At 38.7% G+C, this 15,435-nt stretch overlaps 1 protein-coding gene across 1 annotated transcript in view; it reads left to right on the top strand.

The window, feature by feature from the left end:
• The window catches only part of TMCO1 (transmembrane and coiled-coil domains 1), a 58,845-nt gene extending 55,041 nt beyond the window's left edge, over positions 1 to 3,804 (top strand). The window contains exon 7 of the mRNA XM_004424850.3: positions 3,225 to 3,804. Within this exon, the coding sequence (XP_004424907.1) occupies positions 3,225 to 3,323 (99 nt within the window). The 3' untranslated portion in view covers positions 3,324 to 3,804. The remainder of the gene's footprint in view (positions 1 to 3,224) is intronic.
• Positions 3,805 to 15,435: the final 11,631 nt, after the last annotated feature.

Here is a 15,435-nt window from a genome sequence, read left to right on the forward strand (position 1 = left end):
CTCTTTTTTTTTTTTTTTTTTTTTTTTGCGGTGAAGATTAGCCCTGAGCTAACATCTGTCACCAATCCTCCTCTTTTTGCTGAAGAAGATGGGCCCTGGGCTAACATCCGTGCCTATCTTCCTCTACTTTATAAGTGGGACGCCTGCCACCGCATGGCTTTATAAGTGTATAGGTCCACGCGCAGGGTCTGAACCTGCAAACCCCGGGCTGCAGAAGTGGAGCATGCAGACTTAACCACTGTGCCCCAAGGTTCACTCTTTGGGTTGTACCTTCTGTGGGTTTTGATTTATATGTATTTATTCACTTAGCAATATAACTTATCTATTTTTCTGTGGTGTGCTTACACAGTCGTCTTTTTTATAGGCCAGGCCTGCTACACAATTTTTTACTCCTGAGATAAAGATCTGTTAGAGAGATGTGGTTTAATAGAGGAAAACTGTACTTTGAGTTATATGTCAGTTCACGTCCTGACTTGTAATCTCTCTCTGCCTCAACTTTCTCATCTGAAAAGCGAGGATAACTAAGGAGATATCTGATCCTTAGAACTATTTGCAAAGTTTAAAGTGCATAGAAATGTAGGATGTTATTACTACTGTGGACAGAATAGTGACCGCTAGTCCTTTACCTAGGTCTTTTGCATCTTGAGACCATCAGTTAGTTCCTCCATGTGTTTTAGAGGAAAAGACTTCACTGACAGGGAAGCAGGGGAAATTTTATCTAAGAAAAACCGTCATAAGACCTGGGTTCATTTGTGAGACTACAGAAATTTAAACAGATTGTTTAGAATTTCACTAAAGGATAAGATTGCATGCAGTAAATGCAGAATATTTTTATTAAAATAGAAATACTTGAGTAATATAACTTTGTTAAACTTAATTTAATGTTCCCAAAAGGAGCCTGTGACAAGGAGAACAAAGTGTAGAGTTGCCTGGATTTCCATGGACTTCGGCCTTGGCTACTAAAGTGCCTCCGTTTTAACATTTGTGTTGCTGGTGTGGTTGTTGCTGTTAGAGCTGTTTCCCATCTAGAGCAGTGGCTTGTGTTCAGTAGTCGTTTATATGTTTTTAATTCATAAATGAGACTGTCAACAGTCTGCCCTTCAAAACAGTTCCTATTTTTTTCAGATGTCTTTTTAAAGTCACAGTAAACCTGTAATTTAAATGGCATCAGAAGTTTTTACACTGGTCTTTATCTAAAATGATAAGGGCTCACTTAATTGACCCCTGTCTCTACAAAATAACGGAGCAAGGATCCCTTGTATATTTTGTCTAGACTGTATTATTGTATTTGTTAACTAGACAAATGTATTTATCAGCAGCTAATTCTGTAATGTCTTATTATTTAAAATTTTATCTTTAAAGCAGTTTCCCATATGCCTTGCTTAATGCTGGATACCATTGTAGGTGGTCGGGAAATACTTACTGATTATATAAAAGAAATTGGAAATTAGTGACATTATATTATTTGGTCGTCTTCTTGCTTTGTGCAGTGGATTTTTAGAGGTGGGCAAGAAGGAGCTACTTTTATTATAAAAGTAATACATTCTTCAGCTTTACTAAGGAGAGGTAGCCTGATCTACTAATGATTGATTTGTCTACTTGTTTTCAGATTTCTTTCTAAAGTAAAGCTTGAGCTATAGTTTTGTAAGTGAATGAATTAATAAACAAATGTAAATAAATAAAGTATTTTATGGTAAATATAAGTTAAATGAGTTCTTATAGTTGTGTCTTCATATTTAAATGTTCTGTTATATTCTGACAGAGTGTTATCTCAGAAATATAAACACTCACATCTGTGGCAGTCATCATTCTTAATGATGAAGGATCGGGGCAGTGTATACTTCAGAGAAGCCTGAATATGAGTATTTTCATAGTGCCTTATATACAATAGGTACTCAATAACTGTTGAATGAATGGATGCATACATGCTAAGCTGCCTACCATGGGGGGAGTTTGTTCTGAAGACCAGAGCTTTAACATAGGAAGTACAGTGTAAGAGAACCCATTAGATCAAGAATCAAAACACATGGGTTTTAATTCTAACTCTGCTCTTCATTTAACTTTTTGATTTTGGACACGCCGTCATACTTTTCTGAATTTTAATTGGAATTCCTCAAATATAAAGTGAAGTAATTGAACAAGAATAGTTAGATGATCTTTAAGGTTTTTCCTTCTTCTAAATGCTGGACAAAATCTTAACAACTGACCTTTACGTAACCTCTCCACATTCATAAACCCTTTCCCTTCCCTCTTTAAAGCATACCGATTAATCCCCACATCACACTGTCCCCTCACGACTGCTCTTTAGTATGCCTACACCTGTCTGCTCCCGCCAGTTGAGTCATTGCCTTCCAAGAGCCGATTGTGTTTATCTCCAAACTGTTTATGCTAGTTCTACTTGTTGTTGTATTTATGTAATTTAATTTAATTTATAGTAACTGATGAAATCTGAGTATAAAAATAGTTGTATTATGAAAACTAGTTTAATAAAGGTGAGTTTCTAAAAAAAAAAAAAAAACTACTGAATTAGATATAAGTGAGACAACTGAAAAAGACGAGGAGAGGTGTTAAAAATCTAGGAGGATTCTGGACTCAGATTGCTTTGCAGGAGCCTAAGTTGTTCTCTCACCACTTTGAAGACATTGAAACTGAATATTTCAGTTGCAGCCTCAGATGGTACCATAATGACTAAATTATGGTACCATACTCAAAGAAAAGGCCTTGCTACAAGAAATAGCTACTGAATGTACTTTATATGCTTTGTATTAAAATAAAAGGTTACCTCTTTTTTTTTTTTTTTTTTTTTTGGTTAGGAAGATCAGCCCTGAGCTAACATCCATGCCAATCCTCCTCTTTTTGCTCAGGATGACTGGCCCTGAGCTAACATCCATGCCCATCTTCCTCTACTTTATGTGGGACACCGCCACAGCATGGCCTGACAAGTGGTGGCCCCAAAAGGTTACCTACTTATTATGATTCTCCACTTAAAAAAATCAGCTTCTTTGGTTAATAGACCAATGTCCCATCAGGTAAGAGGGCTTTTACTGCTCTGTGATCTTTGTAATGTTGTAGGCCTTTTAAAAAATAACCTAGTAGTAATCATCCTATTTTGGTCATAATGATGCTTTTAATTTGTATGGCTTTTCTTCATATGAGATTAAGGTAAAACATTCTTCCCTATATCTCATGTTAAAACCCAACTCTTATTGTGTTTTCTTTCACAGAACATCCAGAAGATTCTTGGCCTTGCCCCTTCGCGAGCAGCCACCAAGCAGGCAGGTGGATTTCTTGGTCCTCCACCTCCTTCTGGAAAGTTCTCTTGAAATCAAGAAGAAACCCATAATTCCTGTCATTCTTTTTAGCCATTCAAATCAGACTGGCAATTACTTTGTAGCAAGAGCCATAGGCAGCCTTAGCACATGGGTGACTTTCTAGTTTTGAGTTATCTCTAGACTTTTTGGATGTGATTCACATAAGGATGGCACCCAACAAACATGATAGTGCTTTGGATCACAGATTAATTTTTTTAAAATAAGTGTCTTGATTAGATAAGTTCAGTTGATATTTATGTAATGAGAAACAAATAGCATCTTTCTTGTTTCGCTTACATGAATATTTTCTGTGGGACCGCCTCTCAAGTCTGTGCTGTGTGCCATGTACCATGGAAGTGGTTCTCCATGAGTATTTAGAGATCTGGAAGAAAAATTTAGTTTCTGTAACTATTAATTGGAACTATTTGTTGTGTGTTTTTCTTCAAGCCAAATATATGACCTGAGATCAATAAAGAGGCCAACATTTTAGCTATTTCATCTACAAGGAGAGATCTGTTTTGTTTTGCTGTATTTCTAGATACATGCTTTTAGTAATATGAACATAAGGGTAAACATTGGCCAGGAAGAGCTAAAATAAAAGTTTTTAATGTACTGTTTTATCATATTTGCCTCATATACTCAAAATACAGAGTTGTTCTGTTATAGGAATTGGAAAGTGTGAGAGAAAAGGAAAGTAGTAACTCAGTGGAGTATAAAAATGAGGGTCTTCCAGCAGTTCCCTTCATACCTTAGGACAATCTTTTGGATTCTTGCAAAGGCACTCTTAGTTCTCCCCTGAAGGCAAGGTTAGAGTTATATATGATTAATCTTGTGGAGCTTCCTTTTAATCACAATGGCCTTCAGTCCCTGCCATGCCCCTTTGTAAAGGATGAGAGGATACCTATACCATGATCTTCCCCCCTCGTCCATGGAATTGGAAATCCTGTGTACTTGGAGTGGTAACTCTCATAATAAATATAGATATTTATCAGTAGTCTTAGGTGCGTGTATTCTACCAGTGAGAAAAGACACATTATTTGCAGAATAAGCCAGTTAAACTGACAGCAAACTTCTCAGTGGCATAAAGTCCAGAAGACAGCGGGATGGATAATATCTTCAAAGCTGAGGAAAATAATTATCAACCTAGAATTTTATGCACAGGTAAAGTATACGATTGGGGCAAAACTGGGGGCAGTATTTTCAGAGCTACAAAATCCAAGGTAATTGAATTATTAAAGGATATATGTCAGAGACAAAAATGAATTCCAAGGGGATATAAGAAAGAGTGGTCAACACAGAAATTGATAAAATATATGGATAAATTTAAGTGTTTTATGGATTCTCTAGTTTAAGAATTATCTTAAGACAACTCCATAAGGTAATTACTGTTCTTACCCTCATTTAAAAGATGAAGAAACTGAGGCAAGAGAGGTTAAGTAACTTGTTCAACATCACTTAGCTAGTGAGTGGCAAAGTCAGGATTTGAACCCAAGCAGTCTAAAGTCACGTAATCCAGGCTCTCAAATGCTATGTCATATTACAGCCTCCCCATAGGTATGTGGTGATTCTCTTCCCATCACCTTCCCTTATCTCCTCAGCTCGAGTATGTGAACTCTAAAGTTGGGGCTTGGTCTTAGTTTTTGTTCTTGTTTCCTCAAAACAGTCACATGGGTGGGAACACAGCAAAGCTCAATAAAAACAGATGAAATGGAACAGAAATCCCTATTTCAAGGGTACTTTTATCAGAAAGGATGCCTGATCATGGATGGTGATGATTTCTAATGGTCTTTTCTCCATGTCATTGACTATTCCAGGCAAAATGATAATTAAAGATGTTAATGAGGAAAATGACAATCATGGTAACAATGATGACAGAAATGTTGGAATAGCTAAAATAAAGCATAAAAAGAGAAGGAACCACACTCAAAATTCTGTCATTACCTTTGTAAAGTGAGGATTTATGGTCCATCCTACCACCCAGCCCCTTAGGTTTTTTTTTTTTGTGAGGAAGATCAGCCCTGAGCTAACGTCCATGCTAATCCTCCTCTTTTTGCCGAGGAAGACCAGCCCTGAGCTAACATCTATTGCTGATCCTCCTCCTTTTTGTTCCCCAAAGCCCCAGTAGATAGTTGTATGTCATAGTTGCACATCCTTCTAGTTGCTGTATGTGGGACGCAGCCTCAGCATGGCCGGGGAAGCGGTGCATTGGTGCGAGCCCGGGATCCGAACCCAAGTGGAGCAGCAGAGCACGTACCCAACCGCCAAGCCATGGGGCTGGCCCCCCCTTAGGTTTTGAAGCTAGTGCTTTCTAATCAGATTTTTTTTAGACTAGATCTTCATAAGGTGTGTTTCAATGGAAGAAGGTGAATAAGAGGGAGGAGTAAAAAGGGAGAAGGAAGGAGGAGAGAGAACATCTATTCACCCTATTCCTAAAAGGGCACAATAGCAAGGATGTATTACAGAATAAATAAAGCTATCACATCACAAGAATGTAAATTCAAGGAGATGTTAAGGGCTATGCAGCCTCACAGTTACTTTTGGTTTTTTTTTATTTACTTGCCCTGAAAAGTTTTCAAGACAATTTATTTGGACGACACCCTACATCCAGACCATCACTGAATCATTGGAGGTGACATTTCAAGCCAGAGAAGTGTCTGAACATCTCTCAAAACACGTGATTTGGCTACTTTGCCTATGTAAAAGATAGATTGTCCCCTTTCTAGTTTAAAAAAAAAAAAGCAAGCATTATTAATATCTGCATTAGGCTACTCAGGTGGCACTCATAATATGCTAAAGTAGTAAACTTGTTAAAAATGCATGTAAACTTGAATTTATTAACAGATAGCATTCCAAAATCTAAACCAGTTTGGAAACTGGAAAGCAGATGTGGGTGGGTACTCATATGCCCTTGACCACACTGAGGTCCCTCGTCTCCCGTGTAAGTCATCCTTTTCAGTGGGGTCAGGGACTTACAGTGACCCTTGATGAACATCCAGAATTCTCTCACATCCCAATCAAGTTCATTTTGCCACATACTAGTATGTAGGAGGATTTTCTCAATATACTTACTTATTTTGTGTATTTCAATACTGCCCTTCAATGTAAGTAAAAGTACCATATACTTTCTCCTTTTCTGGATTAATTCTGCTTAAGTTGCAATCCTTTATTTTGTTTTAGTTTACTTCTTTATTTGAGTTTTTAAACTTTTTAGAATGGAAAAAAATCTCAAAAATAAATGGTAGTTTTAAAAAGTATAGTATAAAGAACATCCAGATACCCATTATTCAGCTTCAACAATTATCAGCTCCTGGCCAATCTTATGACTACCCCTGCCTGCTTCTATCCCTCCTATATTACTTTGAAGCAAATTCTGGGCATCATATCTTTTATCTGTAAATATTTCAGGGCTTTCAAACATATATATAATCTCAATACCATTTACACACCTAAAGAAATTGACAATTCCTTGATATCATCAATTGTCTATAAATGTCAAAGTTTTTTACATTTTTTTTTTAATCAGGAGCCAAATAAGACAACCATATATTGCAGTTGGTTGATAAGCATTGTAAATCTCTTCTGATCAGTTGTAGTGGTTCTCAAACTAGAGTGCATCATAATCACCTAAAAGTCTTGTTAAAACACAGCTGGGCTCCACCCCAGTTTCTAAGTCTGTGGGGAGCTTGAGAATTTGCACTTCTAAGTTCCAAGGTGATGCTAATGCTGCTGGTTTGGAGGCCACTGTTTCAGTTCCCGACCATCTCTCTCTCATTTCTTCCCTTGCAATTTATTTGTTGAAGAAACTGCATTGTTTACCCTGTAGAGTTTCCCTCAGTTTGGATTTTGCTGACTGCATGCCTGTTTTACATACTGTTCATTGTCTCTTTTTGTAATGTTAGCAGCTTTTGATCCATTAATTAATTAGGGATTGAAAAATGATGATACGCCAATTCTAGTATCTCTTCATTTATTAGGTAAAATACCACTATAGATAGAAACTTCCCCTCCATGTACTGTTTGGTTACAGAGTGGTAAATTTTTTAGGAAAGGCAGAATAAATGCTTGATTGTCTGGTTTTCAAAATAATGAATTGTTCACTAGTATCCTCTAATGGTGAACAATGTGTGTGTGTGTGTGTGTGCTGGCAGTTCATAGATTTAAACATGATTCACTTCAATTCACTGATATTATTTTTCTTGTAGATGCTCAAATTGTCCCATTTTTAGCCAGTGAGAGGCTCTTTAAGTTGGCTCCCAGGTCCATTTGACATGACCCTAGTTGTCATTGGTAACATCCTTGCTAAGTGATATGACAAGATGTTCCAGGGCCATCTCATATTTCCTACCTGACCTGAAAGCAACACTTTCTCCAAGGAGGCCTGGTTCTGTTTACTGGGAAAATGGTATTTGGAGACTGCAGTCAGAGCACTAAGGATGCTCACTGAGACGGCTTACTAAGTTTCCAGGCCTTTTTTGTAGATTAAGATAGGTAATGTGTTTTGCTGCTGTTGTGGTTTTAAGATAAAATACATCATGAATTTATACCAGTTACTCCACACTTAAATTCAGGGCCACAAAATTTTTATTTAATTTCTTTGATCTGTGTCTCTTTTATCCCATGCTAAGAGTTCCGGTTTTCAGTACCAGGAATGATAGAAATAGAATATGACATAATCCCACAATATGAACCCAAAAGCCTCAGAATAGCAATACCAACATTTCTACCAACAAAATGATTGCCGAAAATAGTTTAAGGGTTTTGGGGGGTTTTTTTTTTGTATTCTTTAAGATACATCCCATTCTGGGTTCACAAATTACTGAGATGTCAAGTTACCTGGAATAGTTTCTTCTTTGAGTTTATGCCACCAACTGGTTATACATTTACATTTGTTTGATTTTGTTTTCAATTTTTAGGGCATGCTCTTTAATTTTACTTTATAATTATAAAAATGACATAATGTTTTAATGGGTTTCTAGGTTAGCCCACAAAGGCATATTTAACCTACAGTGGGCACCTGACTACCTATTATCACACTTCTTTTATAGGTGTAACCCCACTCATAAGCACCAAAATGTATGGAAAGATGGGCAGGTACAGAATATTACCAGAAACAATTTTATTTTAAGCCAATATTGGGGATGGCAGAAAGTGACATTGTTCCTTTATTCTTCTCCACATTTGTTGGATAAAGGGAGAAGACCCAGTGGGAAGAGAATACCACATGAGTTGGTGGGGACATCACATCACTGAAACCAACTCATTCAGTTCCTCATCACTGTCCTCTTAATTTCCCTGCAATAGCCTCCCAGTAGTCTTCTTTACTCTGGTCCATCACCCATCCTCTTATGGCAATAATCTTTCTAAAATATAAGTCTAATTTTGTTGCTCCTCCAAGAAAAGTTGTGCTGTGGCTCCCAGTAGCCCTTAAGTAAATTTAAACTTTTTAGCATAGAAAATCATCCCAGTCTAGACCTCCAGCCTCTCTCCACCCCCACCCCCTATAATCTCAGGCTCTAGACAGGCAGCTTTACTTTTTAAATTCTGTATTTTTCACATTCTTTTTGGACTTTACTACCTTTGTTTTCTCTGCCTGGAATATTCTTCCTCTTGTTTGCCTGATTTAGTCCTATTACCTTCTCGACTCAGCTCAAGCATCACTTCCTCATAAAGTTTTCTCTGACCTTTACATGCCTGGATGTAGATTCTCCTCCCTGTATATCTGTTTGAGCTTTTCATATATGTCACTTATTAAAAATGGGTAAGTCTCTTAACTTTCTAAGCCTCCATTGCCTCATCTGGAAAATGGGATTAATACTCCAGCCAGAATTCCCTTATCCAACATCCACTTATCCGAGTCTTCAGATGGATTCTCTCAGTTCCCTCTGAAAAGCATGCTGACTCATGCCCACAGCACACTGAATGCTCTCGGCCATGCTTATGCACTTGCATCTCCCACCAGTGGCCTATATAACATTACTTGTTTTACTTGTTAATTTTAATTATATAAATTGACTAAGTGTTATGTAAATTAATGGAATATGAATGCAAAAAGAATTTCTTCTATAAAAACTAATTTGAATGGTTTGGAATGACAAAAGCAAGTTGCTAAAAATAATTGCTTTGACTTATATGTGGGTGAAATAACAGACTGAAAAAAGTAATAAAAATTTAGAAAGATTCAGCACTCATCTTCTTTCTTAGTGTTTTAGTTCACATTCCACATTAAAGAAACCAAAACTGAAAATCAGATTTTGGTTTTAAATTTTAATTTTGATTTAAAAAAAAATTTTATTTTAGGAAGGCATCCACCATGAAACATGGAATTTTCATCACCACAAATTCTGTTTAAATTCTTCCAATTTTTGAAAGCTTTGAGTTGCTAATGTTTGATTCTGTTGTATTACTGCTAAACAGTATGCATGGAAAACAAAATAAAGATAAGAATTCTTTAGAATAAATGAGCCAGTTATGATAAATCAAGGGAAAAAGAAAAAGAAGTGATAGAGTTTGGGTTTAGTGTGGAAAAAAACCAGTGGGACTCTGAACAGTAGACTCATACTCAAGGAAAAAGCCTTTGCCCTACATCAAAAGTGGGTCTATATTTGTATGTTTTAAGTTAAAAGTATCTGAATACTTTGTATTTGAATTTGATTATGAATTTGAATACATATGAATGTTTTTTTCTTGATTCTACTCTGTAATTGACTTTTCAAATTAACCTGCAAATTACTGGTTCCAGTCACATAAGCTAAATTGGTTTTTCCCTCGTAGTGTTTTTGACGGATTATATCGAGCAATTGATACTATACCTGGCATACTGAAAGCATTTGATCGTTTTAAAACACAGCAATCCTATAAGGTAGATAGGATTTTTTTTTCTTATTATCCTGATTTTACATATGATAAATCAGGTTCTGAGATTTTAAGTGGTGTGTCCAAGATCAAACGCCAGTAAGTGGCAGAACCAGGAAGAACCCAGATCGTCAATTTGTAATGACTCTAGGTTGTATCTAGAAGATTATTTTTCTAAAGTTCGTTTGTCTGAAAGCTTTAACTTTGTCTAGTAAAATCTTGCTGATAAAGTGCTAGACTTAACAGATGAACAAATTTCGTTTTCTTCTAGTCCTGGTTGTACCCCATGTCCACTAGATAATTTAATTAAAAATCATATCTTCTCTTCCAATGAAAAATAAATAATAAATCTATTTCCTGCTTATCTCAGTAGATAGGATTTATTGATGCACAATGAAGATTAAAAAGCACCCAGAAGACTTCAAAATAACATGAAGTACTATCGTGTCTGCTTTCAAAAAATTACATGGCTACAGATATAGAGGTCATAATCTCCATAATTCTGGTAAGACTAAATCCTTTCAAGTTCTAACAGTATGAATATCCCCTCCCCATCATGATTCTTCTCAGTCACGTCAGAGCAACTCAACAGCACCCGGCTGGGCACAGGGATTAATAATACATAGTCAATATCCTCTAGGAGAAGGATGAGCAACATTAATGACTGTGGTGTATATTGCAGTAGAGGTAGCTACACAGAAAGAGACCGTTGATTCTGTTTGGGGAGCATTGGGGTACTGGTCAGCAAAAATGAGTAAAACAAAACCCTTGCTTTCAAGAAGCTTAAAGTATAGATGGGGCAGCGTTTGAATGAATCAACAAAGGATGGTAAGTAGAGATGAACATAATGTGTTATAAGAGCATAGAAGAGTATATCTAACAGAATCCAATCAGGGTTTCTGGAAGACGTGACAAGAGCCAGATTATTGGGGTTGACTGAGAAAAAGTTGGAAGAAAAGCATTGGAGACAAAGAATAACATACAAAAAAGTAAGGAGGCAAGCAATACTAGGTAGTTTAGGATGATTGGAGACACGTGAGGAATGGGCAAGTGATGAGGCCTATTCATGCTAAGGGGTTTAGTTTGAAATCTCCAAGAAGCCACTGATACAAGCAGAGAAGTTGCATGATCAGATTTACATTTTAAGGTCACTCTGGTGGCACAGTGGACATAGATTAGAAAAGGCGAGCGTTTGGACAGGTTAGGAGGCCATTAGTTCATCAAATATTTATTAAGCACCTACGGTGTGCCGGGGGATGCTGTGGTCACCAAAAATATACATAATTACACTTTCACAGAGTTCCAGTCTGGTGGGGGAAGTAGATGTCAAACAAATGGTCAAATGAACACATAATTACAAAAATTAAGTATTCTAAATAATCATTGTGAGAGAATCTGACTGTGACTGTAGTATATCTCTGCTGTTACTGGCTGCCCAACATACCTTCTTCCTTCTGAAAGCAGTTTCCTTTAGGGAGCCATACCTCCCCAACTCCATGTGGTGTATCATATCACATTGTCTCTTCTTCCTAAGATGGGCATATAACCAAGGCTAGCCAATTAGAATGCTCTGCCCTCCTGGCTCCAGTGATCGGACTCCAGGCTGGGTATAGGGTCAAACAAAACTACTCTGATATTTGAGATGTGGATGCTAGGAAAAAGAGGGCCTCTCATCCTTTTTTTTTTTTTTTTTTTGGTGAGGAAGCTTAGCCCTGAGCTAACATCCATTGCCAATCCTCCTCTTTTTGCTGAGGAAGATTGGCCCTGGGCTAACATTTGTGCCCATCTTCCTCTATATGTGGGACGCCTGCCACAGCATGGCTTGATAAGCGGTGCATATGTCTGTGCCTGGGATCCGAACCTGCGAACTCCGGGCCACCAAAGCAAAGCGGAGCATGCAAACTTAACCACCATGCCAGGCCAGCCCCTCATCCTTTTGTATTAAGAGTCATAAACATATAAGCTTGAACCATTAACCATCTTTCCTGATAAATGTGGAGAACCAGCGAATGAATCCAATGAACATATGGAAGTAGAGCAGAGAGAAAGAGGGCTTTGACAACATGGTTTAAGCCCCTAGATCTAACTATGCCTGCAGCTGAAGCCACCTTTGGACTTTCCAGGTACACTGCAGGAGGAGAGGAACATGCTTTGAGGAAAAAATAATGAGACCAATTTTAGAAAAAATGAAGGAAATATAAGAAGCTTTTATGGGATAGCTAGGTGGGAATGCCTAAAGGGGTTCCTGGATATATGTTTCTGGTGCTCAAAGGGAAATGAAAGATGGAGTTATGCTTTTGGGAGTCATCAGACTACAAGTGAAAGTTGAAGTCATAGGTTTGGCTGTGATCTACAAGGAGAAGCTACAGATTGTGAAGGAAGGAGACCAAATCCTGGGGAATGTTAGGATTTAAAGGAAAAATAGAGGCAGAGATGCCTCCGTGAAATAGTGAGAAAACCCAGGAGAAAAGGAGGCTACGTGAGCTGAAGATGAATAACGTTTCAAGATGTGGGCACTCTTGGTTCTTCTTTCTCTCACACACACTCCCCATACCCAATCTATCAGCACATTCTGTTGGCTTTGCTTTTCTCATCACCTCTATCTAGACTACCACCTTGACCTACCATCACCTCTCACCTAGGTTATGGCATTAGCATCCTAACTGGTCCATTTGATGCCGCTCTTTTCTTCACACAGCAAGGATGTATGATTCCTTTAAAAAGTGAGCCAGATTGTGTAACTCTCCTGCTCAGAACTCTCCATTGGCTCCCCGTATTGGTTTGCCAGGGCTGCCGTAATAAAGTACCACAAACTGAGTGGCTCAAACGCCAGAAATTTATTGTCTTACAGTGCTGGAGGCTAGAAATCTGAGATCAAAGTGTCGGCTGGGCCATGATCCCTCTGAAGATGCTAGGGAAGTATCTGTTCTAGGACTTTCTCCTAACTTCTGATAGTTTCTTGGCTTATGGCAGCATAACTCCAGTGTTCATGTGGCGTACTCCTGCGTGCCTGTCTGTTTTTGTATCTAAATTTCTCCTTTTTACAAGGACACAGTCATATTGGATTAGGACCCACCCTAATGACCTCATTTTTACTGGAATATCTCTGTAAAGACCCTATCTTTAAATAAGGTCACATTCTGAGGTACTGCGGGTTAGGACTCCAACATATCTTTCTTCAGGGCGACACAATTCAACCCATAACACTTCCCAACTCAGAGAAAAACCCAAGGTCTTTTCTAAGAATTTACAAGACCCTGTAAGATGTGCTTATTCCCCCATGCCTTCCTCCCCTCTTTACTCTCTGACAGCATCCCCTACTATTCTCTCTCTGCCATTCACTCATCCCAACACAAGGGACTTCCAGGCTGTTCCTCTAGTACACCAAGCACAGTCTACCTCAGGGCCTTTGCACTTACTTTTCCCTCTGCCTGGAAAAGTCTTCCCCCTAGATTTCTGCATGGATCTCTCCATCATCTCCTTCAGGCCTTGGCTTAAAGGTCATGTCAGCAAGGCCTTCCCTGGCCCCTTTATTTAAAACACTCCACATTCAGATCATTCTAGCACTCTATCTTTCTTGCTTTACTTTTCTCTATAACACCTTCTGATGTAGCATAACACTTTCTCTTAACACACTCTGATGTACCATATAGTTTTCTTATTAATTTACTTTTTTTTCTGTCTCTTCCCACTACACTACAGTCATGTGCTGCATAATGATGTTTCGGTCAACAACGGACCACATATAAAACAGAGGTCCCATAAGATTGGTACCACATAGCCTAGGTGTGCAGTAGGTTCTGCCATCTAGGTTTGTGTAAGTACACTCTGTGATGTTCACACAACGACAAAATCACCTAACGGTGCATTTCTCGGAACGTATTCCTGTTGGTAAGCATGTATGACTGTATATGCTTCATGAAGACAGATATTTGAGACTATTTTATTCATTAATGTATCTGAGGCACCTAAAACAATGCCTGGTGTATAGTAGAGGCTTAATAAATATTTGTTGAACACATGAATGAATGGTGAACAGTGTGAAATGCCACCAAAAAAACTTAAAATGAGTCAGAAAAGTATCCATTGGATTTGGCGATATGGAGCTTATTAATATCCTTATCCAAAGCAGTTTCATTAGAGTGGTAGAGAGATTACGATGGGTTAGGGAGTGAAAGTGAGTTGAAGGAGTATAGACAGCAGATATGCTATTTTCCTAACAGCCTGGTTCTAAAGGAAGGAAAGATATAGGTCTGCAGCTAGAGGAAGGTGTGAGTAGAGCGGAAAGGAACTGTTATTTTTAGATGAGAGGAACTTGGATTTGTTTAAAGGCTAAAGAAGTAGCTTAAGTAAGTCAGTGAGCTAATTTCTGGTATCTGGGCCCATGGATTACCTGGGGCCGCACAGCTGGGTCTCTCCGTACTGTGCACCTTAGAAGAGACTAGAAAAGGGGAGGGGCAAGGAGAGCTCTTTCGGGCTTGGCCCCTGCTCAGCCTCCTCTGAGTCAGTACTGAGGCTGCCTGGGGCCCTTGCAGCATCCTCCCCACTACCCACCTTAGGAGAGACTGGGAGAATAGAGGAGGAAGGAGCGAGAAGAGGGCATCAGCCACTACTCAGACTCAGTTCTGAAGCTGCATGGGGGCTTCAGGGCAGCTTATCCACACTTAGGAGCATCCACATATTTTTCACCACTTCCCCGACCCATTGAGAAAAAAGGATACTCTTCCTTCCCTCCCTAACTTTCTGATGAAACTCTTCCTTGCTAGGCAAGGAAGATAGGCATAGAAAATAGAAAATAGGTTTGCCCATAGAAAATAGGCAAACCTATTTTCCCCACTGGTGGGAAAACGATTGAAGGCTCTTATTTTATTGGGGCTTTTTTTTAAGAGCGAGGAAATCTTTTCCCAGCAGATGCCCAGCCTCTCCAGTGCTCATTGGCTGGATCTGGGTCACATGCCCAACCCAAAACCCATTCAGTGCCAAGGGGAATAAGACAACCCTGGGTGGCTTAGTCTACTCATGATTTATGGTTATATAGGGGGAATTAGACACTGCAGCAAAATCGGGGCTCTGCAAGCCTGGGAAAAGGAGAAATGGCTTTTGGGTAGGATACAAATATTAAGGGGTATGGACCATGATTTAGAGAGGACATTCAAGGTAGAAATGGGCTGCCTCAGGGGGCAATCAGGCCCTTGGTGGGTCGGCAGCCTCTCTTATTCTGTATCTTGCTATTTGCTGCCACCTGGTGCAAGGATATTTCTTTCTGTCATGA

Source organism: Ceratotherium simum, chromosome 2 (genome assembly GCF_057802395.1).
Source record: "Ceratotherium simum simum isolate JZ-2026a chromosome 2, ASM5780239v1, whole genome shotgun sequence".
Lineage (NCBI taxonomy): Eukaryota > Metazoa > Chordata > Mammalia > Perissodactyla > Rhinocerotidae > Ceratotherium > Ceratotherium simum.